The following is a 22720-nucleotide window of genomic DNA, read 5'->3' as shown; positions in this document are numbered from 1 at the left end:
AAAGAAAAGAATAATAGTTAAACAAATTCACGCTCAATGTCGCGATTGCAATAAAATTCCTTTTATCGAACCTTCGCTCACAATCAGCGTTTTGACATCTCAAAAACATATCGATCTTGTTGTTTCGCTAACATTACCATATAAACGCAAGCCTAAATTGTTATCAGCGAACGAAAATAACTTTATCGTCGATCCCGTTCCTTCTTGTAGGCCAGGTTTTCTTATTCTTGAAGCTAATGTTTTGTTTTCATGGGAAGAAGGAGATGTGCGATGTGTAAACATAATTTGAAAAAGTCAAGAATGCGGAACAATGTGAATTGTACAACATATTATTGCTATTATCTTGAAGAGATTCGTACGGGCTTATACATGCATATCATTTATGCGATATCTGGAAAATGCATTCCGATCGGATTGCAGTAGCGACACACTTATCTACGCTTACCTTATGCCCCCATAGTGATCGTTCGGATCGGAGAATGGAACTCATTCATTCTCACTGTGCAACGGTGCAGCCTTGACGAGGATTTAGCGAGAGCTGTACAGGTATGAAAAAAAGAAGCAAGTCTTGCTTTTGAAATTGAGAACCACGGCTGTATCGGCAGGAATACCGCAAGGCAGTTATACACGCTGAACAATAATAATTTCTTTCGCCATTCGCTACAGCTGGACACGGACGTCAAACGAACGGACGAACGGTCTTCTCCGGTATAATATCGGCGTCTTTATTGTTGGTGAAATACTTGAAAATTCCTCGAATATTACACTAATAAACAATTCGGAGACAACAAGGAAGAAATGAAATACCGCGATATTCTTCGTGGCCTATGACTATAACAATACGAAGTCTATATGTAAACCTGTAGAAGTGTATTGTAAGTATACTTCTCGACGTTATATTATACTACTTATTATTGTACCTTTGCAAAGTATTGCGATCATCGGACGTTAATGCTACGCAAGTAAGATTGATGAATGGAGAAAATACAACTACGGATTCAGTCACGGCCTAATTATTTTCTCAAATAGAAAACGTAATTTTTAAAACTAAACGATTAACGTCGGCGATTTATCAAACTTTTCACGCAATATCACTCAGGGTAAAAGTTGCACCGACTCTGATCCGTTACGCATTCTAGTTCATTGATCGTGGAAAATTGACGGTAGTTGTATTGAAATGAATAATCACGCGGAATTCTTTCTCTTCGTTACATCGATCGAGGATTATCTTCACTGCTCAAACTAGCTATTGCCGAGCCTTATATAGTTCGCGTAGAAAGCTATCCTTGATTTTGTCAGGCTGCTCAAATAGCAAACTATATATTATATATACATATATAAACGGGTAAACCGAGTTCATGCTTGACGGATATTATTCGTTCTGCGACTTGAAAAGAAAAAGCGTATTAAAAACTTGAAGTTGAGGATAAATCAAATAAAGATAAAAAATACGACGAGCAGCTGGATGCAAGTTTTAAATTTATATAAACCATGAAAATACGATGAGTACGCGCACTGCAGGTATATAATTTGATTTCGAATATATATATATATATCTTCGCACTTGTAGGTGCCGCACACACGGAAGTAATTTAAATAGATTATATCGATCGTACATATATCCACGAGCTTAGTGTACCTGTATAACGCTTCTTACATGTGCGTACACATAATAGTTCCTACATACATGTGAATGTCTATCTAGGTCAACTGCATGCGAGTAGAATTAAAGCTCTCTATGGAATTGAATTTTTGACGCGTTGCATTGTCCGGTTATAAACTGTTTGCTTACTATAAATTATCATTCTTCTATACAATATTCATGACTGTATAACTATGTCGAACGTTATACTTTTTGGTTCACCGCGCCGCGCGTGTTTCGTGGACGATATCAATGAGCACGTGCGATGTACCATTTTTGAAATTCGAATCCACGTATCGCATGCAACCTTGTACATATGCATGCGTATGAAAGTAAATATAATAGATATCCGCATGGAGTTATGTAACAAGACTTTATGCAGCGATTGTTGAGCTTCAAAGTCACTGCATCTTATCTCTTGCATGCATTCTTCTTTACTGTTAGAACCTACGCTAAGTTTTTTTTTTTACGAGGACTGACGAGGTAGTCGCGATAATAAAAGCACGCCTCTCTTATCTGGATAAATTTCATGTACTACAATCTTTTGCGCCTCTTATAGGACATATTATATGTTTGCAAATCTGCTGTCGAGATCGACTTATTCGCCGGTATTGTTTTATCTGAAACTTTACTGAAAATAGTTTTGAAAACTATACAAGACTTTTCCCAATTTGCTAGTAGTATTATGATATATGTGTTCAAGCCTACCTACAGCAGGCGCACCAACGGAACCGGGCCGTTACTTTCCGACATTTTCCGTGTTACCTGGTACAAAACACATTTCCAAGGCTTCCGTCTCTAGGAGTAACGAAGGTCTCTCCCGCATCTTGTTTACACTTAGTTAACCTAATCTCTCTTCGAGCCTTCGCTGCTACTTCCGCCTTCTTGCAACGTTCAAAGCTTCGTAGAATCGAGTTTTCACCTGGTTGATAAATTTTACCCCTTCTTATATCACACCAGGATAATACTCACTTTTGCTAACATCATCCTTATACGTACTAACAAGTACCGATGGCTAGGCCTGAGCAACAAACCCTCGAACTTTACAGTGCGCGTCACTTGCAACTTTTTTTTATTTTGCGTGTTTCGGAGTCTCGTGCGTATGATAAAAAAAAATAATTACCCGCCCAAATTCCCAGAAGTATAATAACCCTACTCATTGCAAAATCACCGGAATCTTGTACGCGCGTTGGATTAAAAAAAAAATAAATAAATAAAATACAACGCATTTTAGCGTTTCAAAAAATTTTCAAATTCACATTTGTACGAATTAATTGAAAAACGTTAATATTTCCCAAAACGTATGATAAGGAGGACAGAAATACTTAATAAATTCAATTTCTTCAAAATTGTATTCCCTCTTATGCAGAAATGTTGTAAAACTTTTCCCTCCCTAACGCTTCATTACCGCATGGATTTAGGCGAGGTACAGCTATAAGTTACGACATTTAACCCCGGACATTACACCTGTGCTGTATATTGTGGTGACTGAGACGTGAATTTAGGGTGCTCCAATTATCGGGTCTCCCTCCGCGTTTTAGAAATAACCGCATACCTATAACAACAACAACAAGAACAACAATAATAATAATAGTATTGTATATAGTTGACAACGACACCGCAGAATTCCACGGTCCGCCCAAAGTTCAACAGAGGGTTCAAACGCTCGAGGATCTCGTTTCACGTAACGAATCCTGTTCCGCCTTTTTTTTTCTTCTCCTCCTCCCTCTTTTACTCGCTTATATTTCCTTCTCCGGATGCCGTTGGTTTTTCGAGAAGAAAGACGCGCCGGCTCGTGAGTCATCATCCTCCGCAAGTTTGATGCGATCATAGAGTTTCCGACCGGATCCGCGCAGCTCCTTTGCCTTCAACTCGTGTTATACCGTGTGTGAATGTACGGCTCACGAAGTCGAAGAACTTGAATGCGTGTACAACGTGTGGGTATAGATACACACTCGGATATCGCCGCGGTGCAACTTGGCGTAACTATACATATCTTGTACGTTTGCAAATGCCGTACAATTGTCTTCTTCTGTTCTTACATACGTTCTTGTAACTATAGTTGCAGACTCTCTGTAGTTTCTCTCTGTGCTGTTATATATTGTTGTTGTAAGGTCACACTTTTTTAACACGTTGCATAATTATTTCCACTTCCGATTCTGTGCTCATTCGTTTTTTTTTTTTTTTTTTTTTTATCTTTAATTTATCTTCTCGCAATAGGTTATAATTTACACGCCTAGACTTGGTATGTTATGCAACATGCTCACAAACCTATGCGATTATAGTTTCTCGACTGGTTGGTATATAATGGTGCCAAGTTATAATTGTGTCTCTCGATGAATTTTTTCGTCACGTGGCTTACCATTTATCGATTTATAACGAATAAAACAAGCTTACATGTAAGTATAATAGTTACCGAAATTGGAATAATTATGTTATCTCTTGTGATGTTCAAATTTTGGAGTCTTCGATTAGTTGTTTTGTGGTACGACGAATACGTGGCCATGAGATTATTTTACTGCACCATTCGGATCCTTCAAGGTCAGGTTTTCTTCTTCAATATTTATAGCTGATGATTTGTTTTTTTAGATTTTTGTGTAATTGCAACAACTAGATTTCTCAGTGCGCGTATATTTACCAATGTTATCTATAAACGATGTGTACCAATTATCTCTGTACACATGTAACATAATATGTACAATTTAAACATGCAGCTACTTAAGTGTACCTACATGTGCGAAGTAATTGATTAAATATAATTTATGGCCGTGGAACGAAATAATGACGTTAGAAATAGAGTATATAAACATAATTCACGAGGCTCTCTCCCTCTCTCTCTCTCTGACTCTGTCTCTTTCTCTTTCTCTTTCTCTTTCTCTTTCTCGGAGATATGAGTCACTTTTTCTCCTTTTTCACACAATCGTCAGATGGTCCTCCGATCGTGACCGGGCAACTCAGCTGCGATAAACACTTGTGCATATATATTATATACCGTATTTCCCTTATAGGTATATATCTATGGTATGTATTTTTCAAAACGACTCTCGGGGGTTTTTCCCGAATCGACAAGCGCTACAGCAACATTCAGCGTGCAACGAATGCCTCGGTCTGTCGGTTCGTGACTATTCCTATTCGTGTCTTTAAAACACCTGCAGTGCAGGCAATTCGATTTTCCGCCAGAGTTAAGTGTATACATGTATATAGCTGAATATGTAACATGCCGCGTATGACGGCGACGCCCCAAACTGCGTGTACCCAAACAGTGTTGGGTACACTGTTTCGACACAGAAACACGCGCTATGAAACAATAGCTGTATACAGAAAAGCGGAGAGATAAAGCGCTAAAAATTAAAAAGATAGAAAATTGGGAGTAAAAAGGTTGCAGTTTATGTAATGCAAGTCTTCCTTGTATAGGTCGTAGTATATTGTGTGAAAAGTAGACCAATTCGGTCGTTTCGGGCCGAACGTAAGTTTGTAATATGAGTCGTTGGTGAGCCGAAGACAAATATTGCAAATACGCGAGGAGGCGAAAATACTCTTAGTACAAGAGTATGTTGCGAATTTTTTTTCACGAAGCACGAAATTGAGGTTAGGATCGCGTGATGTGCAGATTTGTTCGCAACGGCGCATGCGCGCAGTACTAAAAATACAATTTTTAACTCCTAGGACTCAAAAGTGGTATTTTCAGTACTCCGCGCATGCGCATTCGCAGAATAACTCGACCGTCATAGAAACAAGTACTTTATGTACGGAAAACACGCATGGAAAAATGCGTAAACATAATGCTCGCGATATATAAAATTCGTTATGCGTGCGTGTATACACACACACACACACACACGCATGCACGCACCTATAGGGTTACGCATATATTCATAATATATCCACTGCGCATCTCACGTTCAACAGTTTTGTATCTCCGTCGCGTTGTTGTGGGCGGATATGCCGCACACAAAGACGCCAAGTCTGTAACGTAGGTACGTACGTACGTATAGTATTTTATACCACGCGGCGACGGATTGGTTAAAGAGAAACTGCGACCGGCTGCGTGAGAAGTCGGAAAACGGGTTCGGAGACTTCAATGCTTGGCCGGTTGCGTAGAACGCGTCATATCCAGCTATCCGAGTATGATGCCTTGTTGCGTAGTCGTGCAGGTAGGTGTAGAGAGCTGCACGCGTAAGTTGTACGCGAGCAACTTTAGGCTGCATGTTGTTTCGTCATACGCGCCCTACGGATCTGTACACATGTGTACGATTGTGAAAATAAAGCATTGGAGCGGGATAAATGAACAGCGGCAGCGGCACTCGTTGGGCGGAACTGCATTGCTTCGTTATGACACATCGTGATCATTGATTAATGCGCACGTCTCAAGAATCACGGAATTATTTAATAGCATTATACGTCGCACGAGGAAAACTCTTCTTAAATGTCAGATTCAATGATTGTGCCAAAGTTTCACATTTTCAGATAAACTTTTTTCCTATTCATATTATGCGTATTGTATATATTAAAATATTACATGTATACGTATGTAACGTATAGAAGTTAATACAGCATGTATCGCGTATACGAAGTGAAATGAATTATAGACTACCAAGGCAACGAGGTTTGTGCAAGCAACGTAAAATTATAGCATTATATATTGTACACTGTACGTATTACGTGCGGTAATGTAACGCATCTTATGTGCCAACTGTTCCTTTCTTGCATTTATGCGTATAACTTGTGGGTGTATATTTGTATGGGTATGTATAGTATAGTACATACATGTATATAAATGCAACGCAAGGTAAAATGACGTCACTTCCGGTATGAATGGACGTCGACACAGTCCGGTGTCTCCCTTTACCTGGGCACGTATGTATAGTATACATTATATATTTATATATGTATACGCTGTGGATTTATCTCTGAACCTGAATCTAGATGAGTATATACAGATAAACGCAGGTCTATACCAATTTACAATTAGTAATATAAGCTCGTACTTTTCAAAATACGCCTATTCGTTATATTTCGATGTAAATATGTAGAACAGAAACCTCTAACAACGAACATGACATAAGAAAACTCAAAGCGCCGCGAGGTTTATTGTACTACGAAATGGTTAAATTTTTCAAAGAAAAAAATTTCATGCCGCAATCAAACAGATTAACGCTACGCTGAACAAAAACTTACCCGAATGATGATGTTATTAATAGACAAAATCTGATCATTGACCGAATTATAATATTTTGTTGAATAATTTTTTAAACGAAGAATTATGTTTTACTTATATTAGTTGGGTCCTTGATACAAATATAAAGCAGCATGCGGGTGAAAATGAGTTTATTGGCACTATTATTATAGCCCGACAAAAGATATAGATTATAGCGAGGATTATAGTAACTAAAAAATATCGTTTATCATACAAGTAATGGCAAACATGAATTATTCGAAGAATCAATCGGTAAAATTCCAATTCACCAATTTCTGGAACTGTGGCGATTGCTCACCTGACACCTCTGATGCCATTCTAAAGCCAAGGCATGCGTGTAAAAGTCATTGTCACGGTATGCGGACCGACTCTCTTGACCAGAAACGACATCGAGAAGAATCAATCGAAAAAGAAAGAAATTATTGACACGTTCATGCGGTGCCAATCATCGAAGATATTAAAAATTTACGTGTTCTTTTCCAAGTCAAATCGTAGGTAGTATCCTTATAGCGGTTCAGGAAACAGCAGCGTTATTAAAATCCTGCAATTCCTGCCAGGGTTCTTACATGTGCTTCTCTGTCAGGATCGTCGAGCCACCTGGGAAGTCCTCATACCTGCTTGAGTCAGGCTTCTTGCAGAAAGGATGAGAACGAGGAAACTGGGAATCTATGATTCAAAATCAGTTGAGGAAGCTTCGTACCAATGGTATTGAGCTTTTTGCGTACCAATAAACTCCCCTACCCGTTAAACACCTATATTCATCCAAGACATTACTATGAATTGATTAACGATGATTTTGCACTTGACTTCGTTCCACTGTCATTTTGATTGACAATCAAAGTGCCATTCTATACCTCACAATAACGATATTTTAGCATCAAACTCGCTTCAGCATTTGCTTCGTTACTTTACGTAGACGAAAAACGCGGCGTGAATTCGCCGGATAGACCAATGAAATAAAACTATTCAATGCATGTGCACTTGGGTGTGTATAATGTAATATAATCTATATGTATATACATACATATATGTATACACAGCTTCCTCAGATTATTACGGTATGTGTACGGTAATCCATACTAATTTGTATGCAAGCGCGGAGAAGTTCTCGTCAAGTTTCACTATCGCATTGCCTGCGTGTAATTCCGTTTTAGCATGCATCAACGTTGAAATAGTATTCGTACGTGTAATACGTAGGCATGCGCCTACTTGCACCTCATGTATACACAATTCTTATGCATTCACGCGTGTTAGACTGGGGTGTGATGGTATTACATATTTTACATCTACATCCCCCCCCGTCCCGTCCCTAATTACAGTTTCCTAAATCGAAGGCACGACCGTTCGTTAAAGTGATAGTCGAAGGTATACCGTGTGCAGGTATGAATGCACGTCGTAGGCGTGGACCAGGTACACGTACACGTGCTTATTATACGTGTGGACGAATCTACGTACTGCAAGTATTGCAGCTCAGGTTGTATGCATGAGCTGTATTGTCCCTGCTGCAGAGACCCTACGATATTCAAGTACCGTTATACCCATTTTGTACACTTTCGTAGTTGGGTACCAGGTTTAGGTATACGTGTAGTTCACGTCAAGTTATTTGTCGCAATTTTATAACGCTCGGCCGAAACCTCACGTGTAATGATATATCGTAAAAATACACAAAAGTCACGAATTGCGGAACGTAGAAACGATGTCAAAATTTTTTTATTTCTTTATTTTTTTTATATCAGAATTGGTAAGAAGAGTGTAAAAAACTGTTCAAATTTTGTCATTCGCACGTGCGTATGTTGCGTAGTAGTACAAACGTGCAAAGCACTGAAGTGGTATGTACGATAGCTGTAACGCTATCTATAAGCAGGATTGTTATCTCGAGAATTCAAAGTACTTACATTGTGCTCCTTTATACGAAGTGCGTACTAGATCAGGTTGGATCGGGTAAGGCAGTGTAAGATTCTTTCACTTTTTTACGGTTACATGGAATCGGCAGTTACACTCAATGCAAAGCCTCGAATTCCCGTTTATATCTATGCATTCAGGGTGTGTTATACTTTGTGGTGGATCACCGACGCGACGCTCTGATATCGCGATGCATTCTATGCAAATATCGTGTTTTTCCATCTGTCACCGCATTACGGTCTCTTTTCATGAATTCCTCAACGCTCTTTTTCAGCATTCTTGTTTCACGTATCGGCATTACATGACGTACCCAACAAATGTCGCTGTAGCCTTTAATTCAGCTGTAGCAGTTGATACTTTAACCAGATTATTGCATTGTACAGTCTGTTATTATCATAATCGAATAACTACTTGTACGTATTAACCATCATATTTTTTCGAGTTTTTACAAAACTTGCTTTGCAGTGTCGAGGCCTTGTCAAGAGACGTTTTAACTTCAATACACCTGGTGTCTGTTCTCGTATCTGCACCACTTGACACAAATTGACTTCCCGTAACGCCCATGCAAAACATAAGACAGGCACCTATCGCTTAAACCTGACTTTTGCCTACACATATGTATGTATGTATATAAACAGTGCCGAACGTCTTTCCGCTTTCCTTTTAATTTATACATAGCTAACTACGACGCAAACTATACGCAGTTTCTTTCCACGATGTTGTAGTAGTCTCGGTTGTTATCTTTCCGGTACGATGCTTGTGTGCTCATCCAGTCGTATGAACTTTTTCATCTTCCATGTCGGTGAAATTGTTATTTTTCTATTTCACCTGTGCCTTAAGAAGATGCCCTGGTCGATTTCGACGTTATCGTATATATCTCCAAATATCCAAGTCCACGTTTCGCAAACGTGATAAAGCGCTTAAAACACTGCTATTCTGTATGCAATGCTGAACAACAAAACTTCAATACATTTTCATCTAACGAAGAAATCAAGAAGCGGCATATCTGCTTTATACCAATTCACTATGTATTGCGATTTAGTGATAGCAAAAAAATCTTCCTCTGTCACGGTTTTAATCCGCGTAGTATTTGACACTAACGACTTTCCATTCTGAAATCAAGTCTGAAACGAAGGAAAAATTTTTAGCAGTAAGTATTCAATTGCCATTGTAACGTAACTCATACTCGACGCAGGATTTTTAACAGGGTTTAAATCTCGGCGGAAAAACTATACGGATAAAAAGTAATTTTAATACTTGCAATGATGTTGCGTACATTTAATAGGTGCGAGATAGTAAACTTGTAACGAACAATAAAGCGAAGATGCACTTTGTCTACACTCTGGTTAAACCGTGCGTTTCAATACTATAGACGCCAATTTCAATCCCTGTTTACTGGATCTCAACACCGTGTATGGCTTTGCTGTAAATTTCATGTAACTTTGGAGTGGAGTGTTCAACTGCCGGAGATTGTGTATCCTTACTTGGCTACGCGTATGTCACAGAACGCTTGCATGCAGCAGGTTTACCCCGCACACGTGCAGCATGTGAGTTGTGCATACTCAGTGGATCTGGCTGCATTGATTATAAACCTATGCATACGATCACGTTACCACGCCGTATTATAGTAGACATATATATAAAACAACCTTACGCGAAGCAACGATAAGCGATATAAATAATTTAAAAGATCACGCGTTAGCCGGGCATGAAGGCACGCAATGGCAATTCTTTTAATCTTGACGTATAAAGTTGTGCTGCCGTGAGTAAATTTGAGGGTTGTAATATATATAGTGTGTATAATATTTTATAAATATGTAATACGACACACCAAACACCGTGTCGACCTTTCTTTTAGCCCTTTCTTGAACGAAAAATGTTGGCATTCAAATTTGAAAGATTCTGTTGCGATTGACAAATGTCAGACCTATTATAGACAGTGAAATAATTGTGTAAGGACTGCGAAATGATTTTTCAACGATTGTAGCATTGAAAAAAATATGCTTTGAATGTAATTTATGCTGTACATAAATTGAATGCAGTATCAAACAACGACGCAGCTGAATGCGCCGTTGTTATTTGTAGACTCATTGAAAATAGTCTTGATCGTGAGTCTCTGCGATAAATGGTTCAAAAGATGTGCCCGAAAACTGGCGAAATATTGTCGCATTTGTCTCATTGTCGTGGCGATTAATTTTATGATTTTTTAATCGTGCTTTTAAAGTTCCTGAGTTGTTAATCAGTCGAAACACCTGGCTACAAATCTATTCTGTAATAAGTTTATGGTCCCCTAGAATCCCAGAAAAAAAACTAATGCTCTTTTGAATATTGTCTAAACTTTGTGACCGGTGTTTTGACGACTAATGATACAGTTGTGCTGATTTTAATAAATAGGTGGCCGAAACCTGTACGAGTCACTGCTCATCTAATATCTCTTGCGAGAATAGATTTTCGGTGTTTCTACAGACGCTGTTTTGTTGAGTGCACTTCATCCATCGAATAGATTTAGTAAATTTAATGAATAGGTATTTATAGTAATAATATCACGAAAAAGGTATTGTTTCATTGAGCTTGATAACAGTCAAGCAATACAGATATTTCGTACTACACATTTCTAGGTATATTTTCACTCGTGCAATTTCTTTGCAATATCAAAGCAATTATTCGATTGCTTTTCGTATTTGCGACTAAAGATTGTGTATCCCTGGAAAAACATTTAATACGACATTCGCTTATAAATTGATTTGTTTGAAAAACTTGAAGTTTCCTCCGGTTGTGAGTACATACTGCAAGAAATCGTAAATGCTGACTTGCTTAATTGCTGTTGCAGGAGGTAGCCGTTCGGAGTGCGCCTTGTTACAGCTTGAATTTAGTATGCTCACTATAAACAATTCTATGGCTCTATGCCTTGATGCGCATCCGCTTCCTAGCAAAAATGCATATGTAAGAAATTCTATATGGACATTGAGTTACGTAAAAACGATCATACTTGTAGTATGTCAGCCAAAACTTTGGATCCCTGTTTTTATATTATTACTTATTAATCAACCGTTTTATGTAGTCCCCGATTTGTTCTAAACCTATTAGGTTTTTGCCATGTTATACCTTAAAATTATTATTCACCAGTATATTGGACTCGGTATGGGAGGTGTAATTTCGTTGATTTCAGAATACATCGCAGGCTATATCCTAAATGTATATTGTACCCAATCTCTGCAGGTTTATTACTATTTATCAACAGATACATGCGAAGTATTGAGATTTATATTCAGCGATAACGAAAGATTTTACGAACATAAAATCAATTCTGAGTTATCGGCAAAATGAATCATTCCAATTGTCTCAAAAGGTATCATCCTTATATCTACGCACGTGGTCAAGTAAGATTTAATCTGATCATTACACCTGCAGTAAAAATGATACGAGTAGTATTCGACTTTATCAATGATAATTGCCATGGTCAGACAACCGAACAGGTAATTGAAATGTCAACAAACCAAGGAGCCACTTTGATAAGTATTTGTTATCATATCACTTACACTGCAACTCGATTACATAATCTATCTGTAAACATACCTTGCACACTTATCTTACACACTGATTGTGAATATTATACACGTGATAACTGTAACATCATTTGAGACGGAAGCTTGAATTGTTTGCTATCTTGACAGGATTTGAGAAAATTTGTACATTTGATGTTATAGCCGGAATTTACTTATAATTTCTTGAAATCAAGTGATATATATCTTGCAAATCAGGTTTAAACTTTTATGTAAGTGATTATACAGTTCGGTTGAACGTATAAAATGCGTTTGCTTGCAAAATAAACTTCTTTTACAGTCAAAATGACGCTGTGTAATGGCCTCTGCCAACAGTAAGGAAATATCACTCTTTCAAGAGGCGATAACTTTTCAATTTTTTATTCCTATTTGATAGAATATTCGAGAAGATACAATTCTTGTGATCGACAATAATTGCCTCATTATGCTTTGCCAGTTGAATAGTCTGGGCAAAAAGAAGTCAATCTTTCAGCGGTTCAAGTGCGTCGAGTATCCTTGAGACTGGCGAGACACTTGCGGGATTCTAAATTTTGTACGAAAGCATACTTGATCGTCCGCCAAGAAACTTGTAAATTTATCATTTGCATGAATATCTACACGCTATGAGAATGCGACGACAGTTATAATTTTACAAAGTCTCAAGGCAGGCTTATAGAAGATCGAAGGTGGAATACAGATAGATGCACTGCCATTGGCGTTATTTCTGTACAGAATAAATTATTCATCATATTACCGTATCACTAGCTGTGACCATGGTTTTATTATTTTGGCCACAAGGTGGTTAGTCCTTTTCATATGCATAGTAAATTTTCGCAACAAAAATGATTTACTCGTAAGTAATCGAAAATTCTTCTCTTTCGCGTTACAGTTTTTACCAGTTTGCTGGTAACTACTTTCGAGGCACCCCAAGACGCTATCAGTTACGACACGGACGATAATTACCGAGAAGCATACTTCAATGGTTCGGCATACCTGAGACTCGCATCAACTGTATCTGTACATCGGCAAACCGGACTGAGTTTTCGAACTTGCGACGGGGGAAGGTTGTTCATTCAACACTTTGGCCCTGACTTCATAAGCCTGGAAGTTACTCCAGAGGGTCTCCTGTTTTTGGCGTCTGTTAATCAGCAACGATACGAAGCCAAATTGAATGCTAAACTGTTGAACAATGCCTGGCATTACGTGAATTTGTTGTTCCGGCTCGGCAACTTTACCCTCAGCGCTGCCGGACATACACAGGTAACTTATTCAAGTTTTACCTGAAACGGATAGTATAGTAGTGTCCGAATGCTTACATGAGAAATCACTTTCGGAGCCACAGTTCCAGAGGCCATTGGTGTTTTTGGCTGGATCAGTAGAATGGCGACAAAACCCTGCGTGTGGTACTCAAACTGCTAACTGTATAAGTTTTGTTAGATTGTTGTGTGTTAGCTGTTGTTGTATTAGTACATGTGTGAAATCACAATTCATGTTTGACATTGTAACATGCGATTACGTAATCACACGCTAACGAAAGAATTCCGTAGTACATAATTGAAAAAAATATTCTTACTTTCAGGTGATCGCTAATGGTACTTACAACTCGGGTATTCTCAATCTGCCAGACTATAACGATAACGAACCCCTCATAATCGGTGAGGGTTTTAAAGGATGCATATTACAAGGACCTGGTATATTATTCAGACGAAATTCCACTATTAATAGTGGGGCTGTATTTGGAACGTGTCCTTTGGAATCTGCAGGCTGTAAGTTATACTTGTAATTTTTACACCATGCTTGCTGTAAGATGCGAATGGAATATTTTACGCAGTTTGCATACGAATATGTAGTTTTAATTGTGCCATAGAATGCGGATCGTTGTAAATCAAATCAATTTGGATCCTATATTAGTATGAATCAAATTATTTGAATACCTCGTTGGATACAAATTTTGATGTAATGTAAACACTGCAATGGTTGGTAATTTTAGTGAAAGTACTGATACTTCGGCAACTTGATAGAACTCTGATCATAATTTTTAATTTGTTGAAAGTACTTTCGCAGTGTGAAGCTCTTAGTTATTGGATTCTATCAGCACTATTGACACTTTAAATTGTTGAATTGACAACTTGATTAATTCATTTATTTTATATCAAAGCTGTGCACCCTGTTTGCTAGCTACTATTTCCGTCAAACGTTGTGCATAGTCGAGCTAGTGTTGGTTTGTTTTTGCTTCGTTTGATTTGTTCAGTTGTTGTCGCACATTTTTTACTGTCACCATAACTGTGTTTTTAAATGATCAGAAATTAGTAATAAGTTCATATTTTTCCTTAAACAATTTTTATGATTTATAAAATATAATCATGATTTTTGTTCGAACATCAAAATTGTGACCCATAAACATACGTTCAAACTCTATAAATCTCTGAAATTTGTGCTCTTTTCGAATTAATCTCCTTATCCAGGAAGTTAGCACTGGTTTGATGAAAGCAAGCTGTGAAAAAAATCACGGGATAAACGTACGGAACGAAACTATTATACTCACTGAATTTCAGATTCAATAAAATCTGTCTTCTTGGAAGTTATTTTAAACTGCAGTATTCTCTCTCCTCGATTTACGTATTTAGAGATAACACGACCGTACAAACAACATAAATCTTCATATAATCTGAAAGTATGCGAGTATCATATGTTATTTTTTATTGATTCGCCAGTTTTTGAATAACGAACGGGTGTAATAACGATTTAGAAATCAGTATTTTCCATTCCATATCACAGTTACGTCAGACCATTATTCAATTGCATTATCACCTATTCATTCGAATTTTGATGCTACGTCATGTAGGCTAGTTGTGTGGTGTGTGCATGGCATTGCATTATATTACAGGTGGTCCACTAAGCGTCGGTGGCCTAGCGACAGTGACTGTTCCCACATCAGACTTCTGTGACCACGAACCATGCATGATGCATGGAACCTGCGTCTCTCGACAGGATCGCTATGAGTGCCATTGTTTCGCCCGGTACTCTGGCAACAACTGTCAACTCGATAATGGTAGAGTCTGATAACGATCTTTTATTTTTCTATTTCTCTATTCTTTGGAGACAGCTATGCATGGATTTCCATCACTGTAAAAATTCTGACATTATAATATTCAACTCGTAACAGTTTAACTTAGGTCTACCGTCACAAGTGCCAATATTCAATAACAAATCTGTAGTATTTGTAGGATTTATATTTCATCTTATACCTGAAGTTATATGACCAGAGATATCTGAAAAAATGCCCTCAACGAATCTTGATGTTCGGCGTAGCTATCTCCAAGTTCTCATAGATTGTGAACAGGCCGATGGATTAAAACGTAAAGAAAAATTTTTGTTCTTGAGTATAGATTCTTAATTATACTTACACAGATCAACAACATTTATTGCGCTGCCTGAATATTGACGTACAATCTGCCTGTCCTGTTGCTTTAGGCGATGCTTAATTTTTGTATTAACCCAAGCGTGCATGTGTCTGTTGAATATCGATTGCATACTAATATAAATATATATGTTATAGTTGTACAGCAGTAATTAACCGCTTCACAACACATGATTTGAGATGAATCTGGTGCGCCGGAACAAAAAAATATCCAACAATTAAATCTTGAGCTCTAATTAACAAAACAATTAGAAGTATTTCATTTTTCATTCAGTCTAATGGAAATATATATTGATGTAACCTGTGTGGGTTATTATATCCGATATCCACTTCATTTCCTTTTTAAAACTGTATACATAATTGCAGGTCCGCCATGTGACAGTAATCCTTGCCAAAATGGTGGATCATGTACCGAAGATTCTAGAGGTAATTACAGTTGCACCTGCATCCCAGGATTCACTGGAACTCTTTGTGACTCGCAGCTGGGAGTCAGCCTGTGCGAACGTAATCCATGCGAAAATGATGGAACCTGTTACAATGTAGCAGACGGTGAATACAAGTGCGAATGTAGCTCTGGGTGGACGGGTAAGAATTGTGAAATCAATATCAATGAATGTGCATCGAATCCTTGCAAACACGGAGGTACATGCACTGACAGCATTAATAATTACACCTGTCGATGCGATAGAACAGGGTGAGTGAAAATATTGTGAATATGAAATAAAGTGATTAAATATTATTGTCTTATAAACTGTAATCAAACACATACGTAGGGTGAGGTCATTTTTATACCATGATTAAATAACCGATAGCAACTCCATTATATTTCAGATATCGAGGTATCAACTGCGAAATCAACATCAATGAATGCCTGAATAATCCTTGTCTAAATAACGGCGCGTGCTTTGATAACTATGGTGGATACATATGCCAATGTCCTATGGGTTTCGAGGGCCAAAATTGTGAATTAAATTTAAACGAATGTCTGTCCAATCCTTGTACCAACGGAGGTAGTTGTATCGATGAAGTTGGCACTTATCATTGTAACTGTTTGTCTGGTTATACTGGCCGACACTGTGAATTACACGGTCTTTGTGAAAACGGAGCTTGTCCACTCAACAGTATTTGCATACCCGACAATCACGGACCGCAGTGTGTATGCAATCCCGGATTTATGGGGATTCCACCAAATTGCACCATTAATTTCTGCGCGAACAATCCATGTTTGAACGGAGGTACCTGCACAAGTAATCAGGATGGATTTAATTGTACATGCCCTATTGAGTGGACGGGTAAGTCGATAATTTAATTATCTATTGAACGTCAGCAACTTGCACAGTTCTCTAAATTTACCCTTTTACTTTTGAGAGAAAAGATTTAGTTGTTACTTGAATGTGGGGCTTCAGAATTACTTACAGTTATGATTGGACTAATTTGCTGATCCGAAATAGCAATTTCCAAACGTACAAATGATTAAATAGTACATCTCTTGCAAAATGTTGCGTGCAATGCTTTGGACTTGGGAGGACTCGGATGATCATTGTTCCATAGTACAGAATGACAACAGCAGCAAAATGATTACTGTTTGCACGATTCATTTACCATGTATTACGAAATTTATCATTTACTAATGATTATCCTTGCTTTTGTATGTAATGCGCATGCATTGTTTCCTCACTTCATTACATTTTGTGATTTTGTGTTCTGTGTCATGTTTTAATGTTCGCATATTAGGATCATCATGCACAGAACTTATTTCTGATCAGTGCTCGGCATGTCTGAATGGGGGCACCTGCATTGAAACCGCTCGTGGCATTGTTTGTCAATGTCCTAGATTTTGGACAGGACTTCAATGCGAACTACAAATCACCTGTAGAGACATGCCTTGCAAACAAGCATCCGCTTGCCATGATTATGTAAGTATTTCGAGTACATCATCACACACAGCTACGTCTCTTTAAATCTTTATTCACTAAACTATTTCAAAATTACCACAGCTTCTCCGGTTCTCATAAATGTATATGCTATTTTTTCTTTATCTAATTCATCTGCCATTGTGTCTGATCTTGTGACCCGACCAGTAATTGAACGTTAATTTGTAAGGTTTTTTTTTTTTTTTTTTTTTGACCAACCGAATTACAACTTCGAGATAATTTACTCAGCTTCCCCTGCCTTACAATTAGTGAAAACACATGAGTAGATTATTCACCGAAAATAATTAATGGTCCTTTAATATTACTGTATTAAGTTACTCGCACGCTTTATCCTTAATATTTACTACTCAGTCAGGAGGCTACTACTGCAGTTGTGAACCTGGATGGACCGGGCCCGAGTGCTCAATTGATTTGGACGAATGTGCGGGTGATCCTTGTCGTAATGGTGCGACTTGCATTGACCAGTTAAATAGTTACTACTGTCAGTGCCTCTCTGGCTATACTGGTAAATTCAACACTTTACGTTGCATCTCGTAATTTATAACTTATTTATCTTTATTTGAAACCAGTAGCCATTATGTTTGAATGTAGTAAAGGTCTGCAGACACTTACTTCATTTTGGAACATGTCAGGTCCATAATATACATATGTTAAATATGTATATGAAGAATTGAATATTGATGTTTGTGATTAAAACGCAATGTGGAATTTTTTCATCCATATATCGCATATTATTTGGCTTGTCGCATACTTAATCATTCATCGGTGTTAGCTGTAAGGTGCATGTCTCGTAACATAATGAACGTCTTCTTAATTTTTCTGAATTTCTTTGTGTGAATGAATATTATTAAAAATTCTGCAGCTTCATGTAGTTGTTCTGATGCTCAGTACTGTATACCTATTTTTGTACTCACATTTTAAACTCAAATTATGGTGTCAATTTGGTTTTTTTGATATTTGAGCTTTTGCTTTAGTTGTCCTAAAATCATTTTTCTCTTTCTTGGTCTAAGCTTACTGTGAAAGTGCAATAAAGTTAATGTGTCAACAGGTAAAAACTGCCATATTCTTGACAAGTGTCTTTCGCAACCTTGCCAAAACGGAGGCATATGCATCAACGAAATTAATGGCTATTCTTGCAATTGTATTCGTGATTTTGTGGGAGAGAATTGCGACCGAGAATATGATGCTTGTGCAATTAATCCCTGTGCGAATAATGGTATTTGTACCCTTGTGGCAAGGTCGAGAACAAATTATGACTGCAAGTGTGCCCCAGGATTCATGGGGAAGACTTGTGATATTGATATTGACGAGTGCATTGGTGCAATATGTCCGGATGACAGGGTCTGTGTTGATGCAATAGATGGTTATGAATGTAGATGCAAAGATGGCTATAGAGGGCCAAACTGTACTTTAATTGTTGATCACTGTGCAAGTAATACATGCAACAACGGTACATGCATCGATTTAAGTGACAAATACGAGTGTGAATGCAATGAAGGATATACAGGCAAGGAAAATTCGTGAACCTGATATATTTTTATCATTCAATTACTGTATTGTGCTGACGATAAGTTAACGAATACAAATCAAGTCCTTATTCGGAAATTCAATTTCAGGAAATTTTTTAAAATCTAAATTAAGCTGTACAAGTATGCCGTACTTTCGAAGTGTCTTATTATAAGGTATATGTCACGATATGATTTAGCTTCATACATTATATTATTTGAATTGAAGATTAACCATATTCACAATTGGTAATAGAACGTTATTTGAGCAGAGCACGCATTTTCCAAGTTTCGCTTCATCTGTTATGTTTTTCTGTAGCACATTCTATTTTGCCGGAGGTCTGCAATTGTGGTTGTGTTTTGTATTTTGTCTACTCTTCAAAGAGCATTCAATAACTTTGCCGCTATGTCACTGTAGTTCCACAGTACCGAACCAATGGTAGTTGGGAATTACAGTTGAATATTTCCACAAGAAATATGTTACGCAATAGCTGTTTCCAATGCAATTGCACAAATTTTTGTCGTTATATGTAACTGCAAAGTTAGTGAATAAGTCCATTGATCATGAAATTTGTGTTACTATTACTAATCCATTTTTTTTTTTGCTAATATCCTTTTTAACCCATATTTTCATTTTGTTTGCTGTTCGATTTCTCATTTTTTTACTAAGGACACAATGAACACTTCAATAATATTATTACTGTGTTGCATTAATAATTAATAACTAAAATTAAAACTACACATGGTCATTACTTTGTGTGCAGCCTCTTCAGATTGATGCAGAACTTATGGGTTGACACTTGAAAAATAATGTAAAAAAAATTTGTTACTCCTTGAAGCGAGTTTTTTATTAGGCGTACCGGAGTAAAGTAACGCACGTCAAAAGATATATGGTTAATTTTTTTAAAAAGATTTTTTGGTTGCACCACAATTGTCTCTGGAGGGAAAGTCTTTTTTTTTATGTTTGAGCTGATAATATGGAATATTTTCATTAACTGTAAGTAAACAGAAACAGAACGATGTGCCCCATTTTGCCATGATGTGTCCTCTATTACCAAGTATGGGTTGACCCCATGTTTAAAATTTTGAGTTACATCAAACTGAAATTCTTGACTTATGGTCAGCACATTATGGTATTGTTTTATACAGTCAATAATTATTATTAATCGGAAAATTTGTCAATTTAGGTACAGCTTGCGATCAAGATGTTGATGAGTGTGCGACATATGGGAACTCCTTATGCAACAATGGAATTTGTGTAAATACAAATGGAAGTTATGATTGCTTCTGCAGACCAGGTTTTTCGGGAGATCATTGTGACATGGAAATTGACGAATGTTTATGTGGTCCGTGTAAAAATAATGCAACGTGCATTGACCGAATAAATGCATTCGAATGTAGTTGCCAGGACGGTTATGCTGGCAAAACTTGCGAAGTAGACGTGGACGAGTGCTTAAGCAATCCATGCATAAATGGTGCAACTTGTATAGATAATACTGCATTTTACTCTTGCATATGCTCACTCGGTTTTACTGGAAATAATTGTGAAATAAACATTGATGATTGCCAGTCATCACCCTGCTTGAATTACGGTGAATGTATTGATGGTATTAATAATTACACCTGTAATTGCACCGATACTGGATTTGAGGGTGCAAATTGCGAATTCAATATTGACGATTGCCTGTCAGCTCCATGTATGAACGGAGCCAAATGTGTAGATGGTATCCTGTCGTATAACTGTCAGTGTTATGATGGATACACAGGATTAAATTGTGAAAAAGATATTGATGAATGCGAGAGTTCACCTTGCCAGTTTAATGGTACCTGTCTTGAAAGATCAAACCGGGAATTGTATAAGAGTAACGCATCAACATTACCAGCAATATTCACAAGAAACTTTAGCTATGAAAATGCTAGTGGGTAAGCTATTATTAATATTACCTAGTGCCATAATGATGTCAGTCTGTTCACCATGGGTTACCTAACTTACCTTTTAACAAGTGATAGTAACAAGACACAACAACTAAACAAAATATGTATGTGGATAGTTATAAACTCGCGCTATACCTATGTGTCTTACAAAAACAGGCGGTAGGATATTGTGGTAAACCATAATTAAAATTGATCTTGCGAATCGATGCAAATTACCGCTGATGCTGAATAAAAGTTAAATGAATGCCAAAATACGGGTTGTATTAATTATTTTCTTTCTATTTTCAGTTACGAATGCATTTGCATATCTGGTGTAATAGGAAAAAACTGTGAAATTAATATCAATGAATGCGAAAGCAACCCCTGTGTAACTGGTACATGCATGGACCGAATCGGTGGATATAAGTGCGAATGTGATGATGGTTTTGAGGGTACACACTGCCAAACTGACATCGACGAATGTAAAAAGTATACACCATGCGAACATGGTACGTGTTTAGATGGAAAAGCGGACTATTCTTGTATATGTGACCCTGGGTTCGGTGGAAAAAACTGTTCAGTACCATTGATTGGTTGTCAAGGCAATGCATGCCAAAACGGTGGCACATGTTGGCCATACTTGGTCGATGAAACAGAACATAGGTTCAACTGCACTTGTCCCAATGGTTTTCATGGGGAGATGTGTGATATTGTAAGTATATTTGTCAATGAAGTTTGTTTATATTGGAAACATCTCAATGGTTTATAATATAATTTATTTTATTTTCTTATCAAACTCGAGGAATTGGTAAATACCAAAGTGTTTGATTTATAAATTATAAGTACTGTAGTACTTTGCACATGCTACAAGAAAGCATTACACGCAGCATTGTATAACCACTAGACCACACAGATGTATCTCCCTATTTCAAATTTTTTCATACTCCATGAAGTGATTGATAAACTATTGTAGTTAACATAATCTACGAAAGCGGTCAGCATTAGTGTGATTTGCGTAATTCCAAAAATTATTATATTCATATTCTTATTATTAAGTTAAAGCTCTGTTATCAAGCAGACGTTATACTTGTGACCTAATAAAATAAATCTCATTGTTTTGTTTATGTTAGGTAACAACTATGTCATTGAACGGCAAGTCTTACGTACTGGTAAACACAAGCAGAGATGAAGGATATGACATACAATTTCGATTTCGAACAACACTACCTGATGGTCTAATAGCCATGGGTAAAGGTTCCACATTTTACATACTGGAATTAGTTAACGGGAAGTTGAATTTGCATTCCAGTATACTGAACAGGTGGGAGGGTGTTTTCATTGGTACTGGTCTAAATAATTCCGAGTGGCAAAAAGTATTTGTTGCCATCAACACGACGCATATAGTTCTGTCTGCTAATGAAGAACAAACGATTTATCCAATCAATCTGAATGAAGGAAATGCTAGCCACACATCCTTCCCAACTACTTACATTGGCGGCACAATAACTTATCTGAGCAGATTGACTCATGGGCCAGCATTTTTCATTGGCTGCACTGAAGATGTTATCATAAATGGAGAATGGGTATGTACTTTTCAGTTTTCATAGTTATCTTGTCACAAACTCTTTTGCTAACTTCAAGCACACGTGATTCTTGGTGTGAG

At 37.4% G+C, this 22720-nt stretch overlaps 1 protein-coding gene across 7 annotated transcripts in view; it reads left to right on the top strand.

Moving 5' to 3' along the window:
- Positions 1 to 22720, top strand: part of LOC107220705 (protein crumbs) — a 35778-nt gene that overhangs the window by 5278 nt on the left and 7780 nt on the right. For 2 of the 7 annotated variants that reach the window (XR_006903603.1, XM_015659392.2), the window contains exons 2-12: positions 13173 to 13543; positions 13863 to 14049; positions 15171 to 15335; positions 16071 to 16398; positions 16536 to 16996; positions 17439 to 17620; positions 17990 to 18143; positions 18687 to 19145; positions 20331 to 21066; positions 21367 to 21769; positions 22188 to 22640. Coding sequence is in view for 6 of the 7 variants with exons in the window: in XM_015659392.2 (XP_015514878.1) it covers positions 13173 to 13543; positions 13863 to 14049; positions 15171 to 15335; positions 16071 to 16398; positions 16536 to 16996; positions 17439 to 17620; positions 17990 to 18143; positions 18687 to 19145; positions 20331 to 21066; positions 21367 to 21769; positions 22188 to 22640 (3899 nt within the window). In the remaining variant the exon portion in view is untranslated. Of the gene's footprint in view, positions 1 to 13172; positions 13544 to 13862; positions 14050 to 15170; positions 15336 to 15510; positions 15643 to 16070; positions 16399 to 16535; positions 16997 to 17438; positions 17621 to 17989; positions 18144 to 18686; positions 19146 to 20330; positions 21067 to 21366; positions 21770 to 22187; positions 22641 to 22720 lie in introns of those variants that run through there. The other 5 variants (XM_046735864.1, XM_046735866.1, XM_046735867.1 and 2 more) reach the window with 5 other exon arrangements.

This window comes from Neodiprion lecontei, chromosome 3 (genome assembly GCF_021901455.1).
Source record: "Neodiprion lecontei isolate iyNeoLeco1 chromosome 3, iyNeoLeco1.1, whole genome shotgun sequence".
In the NCBI taxonomy this organism is placed as follows: Eukaryota; Metazoa; Arthropoda; class Insecta; order Hymenoptera; family Diprionidae; genus Neodiprion; species Neodiprion lecontei.
The sequence above is the reverse complement of the archived record's forward strand: the minus strand, read 5'-3'. Positions and strand labels throughout refer to the sequence as shown.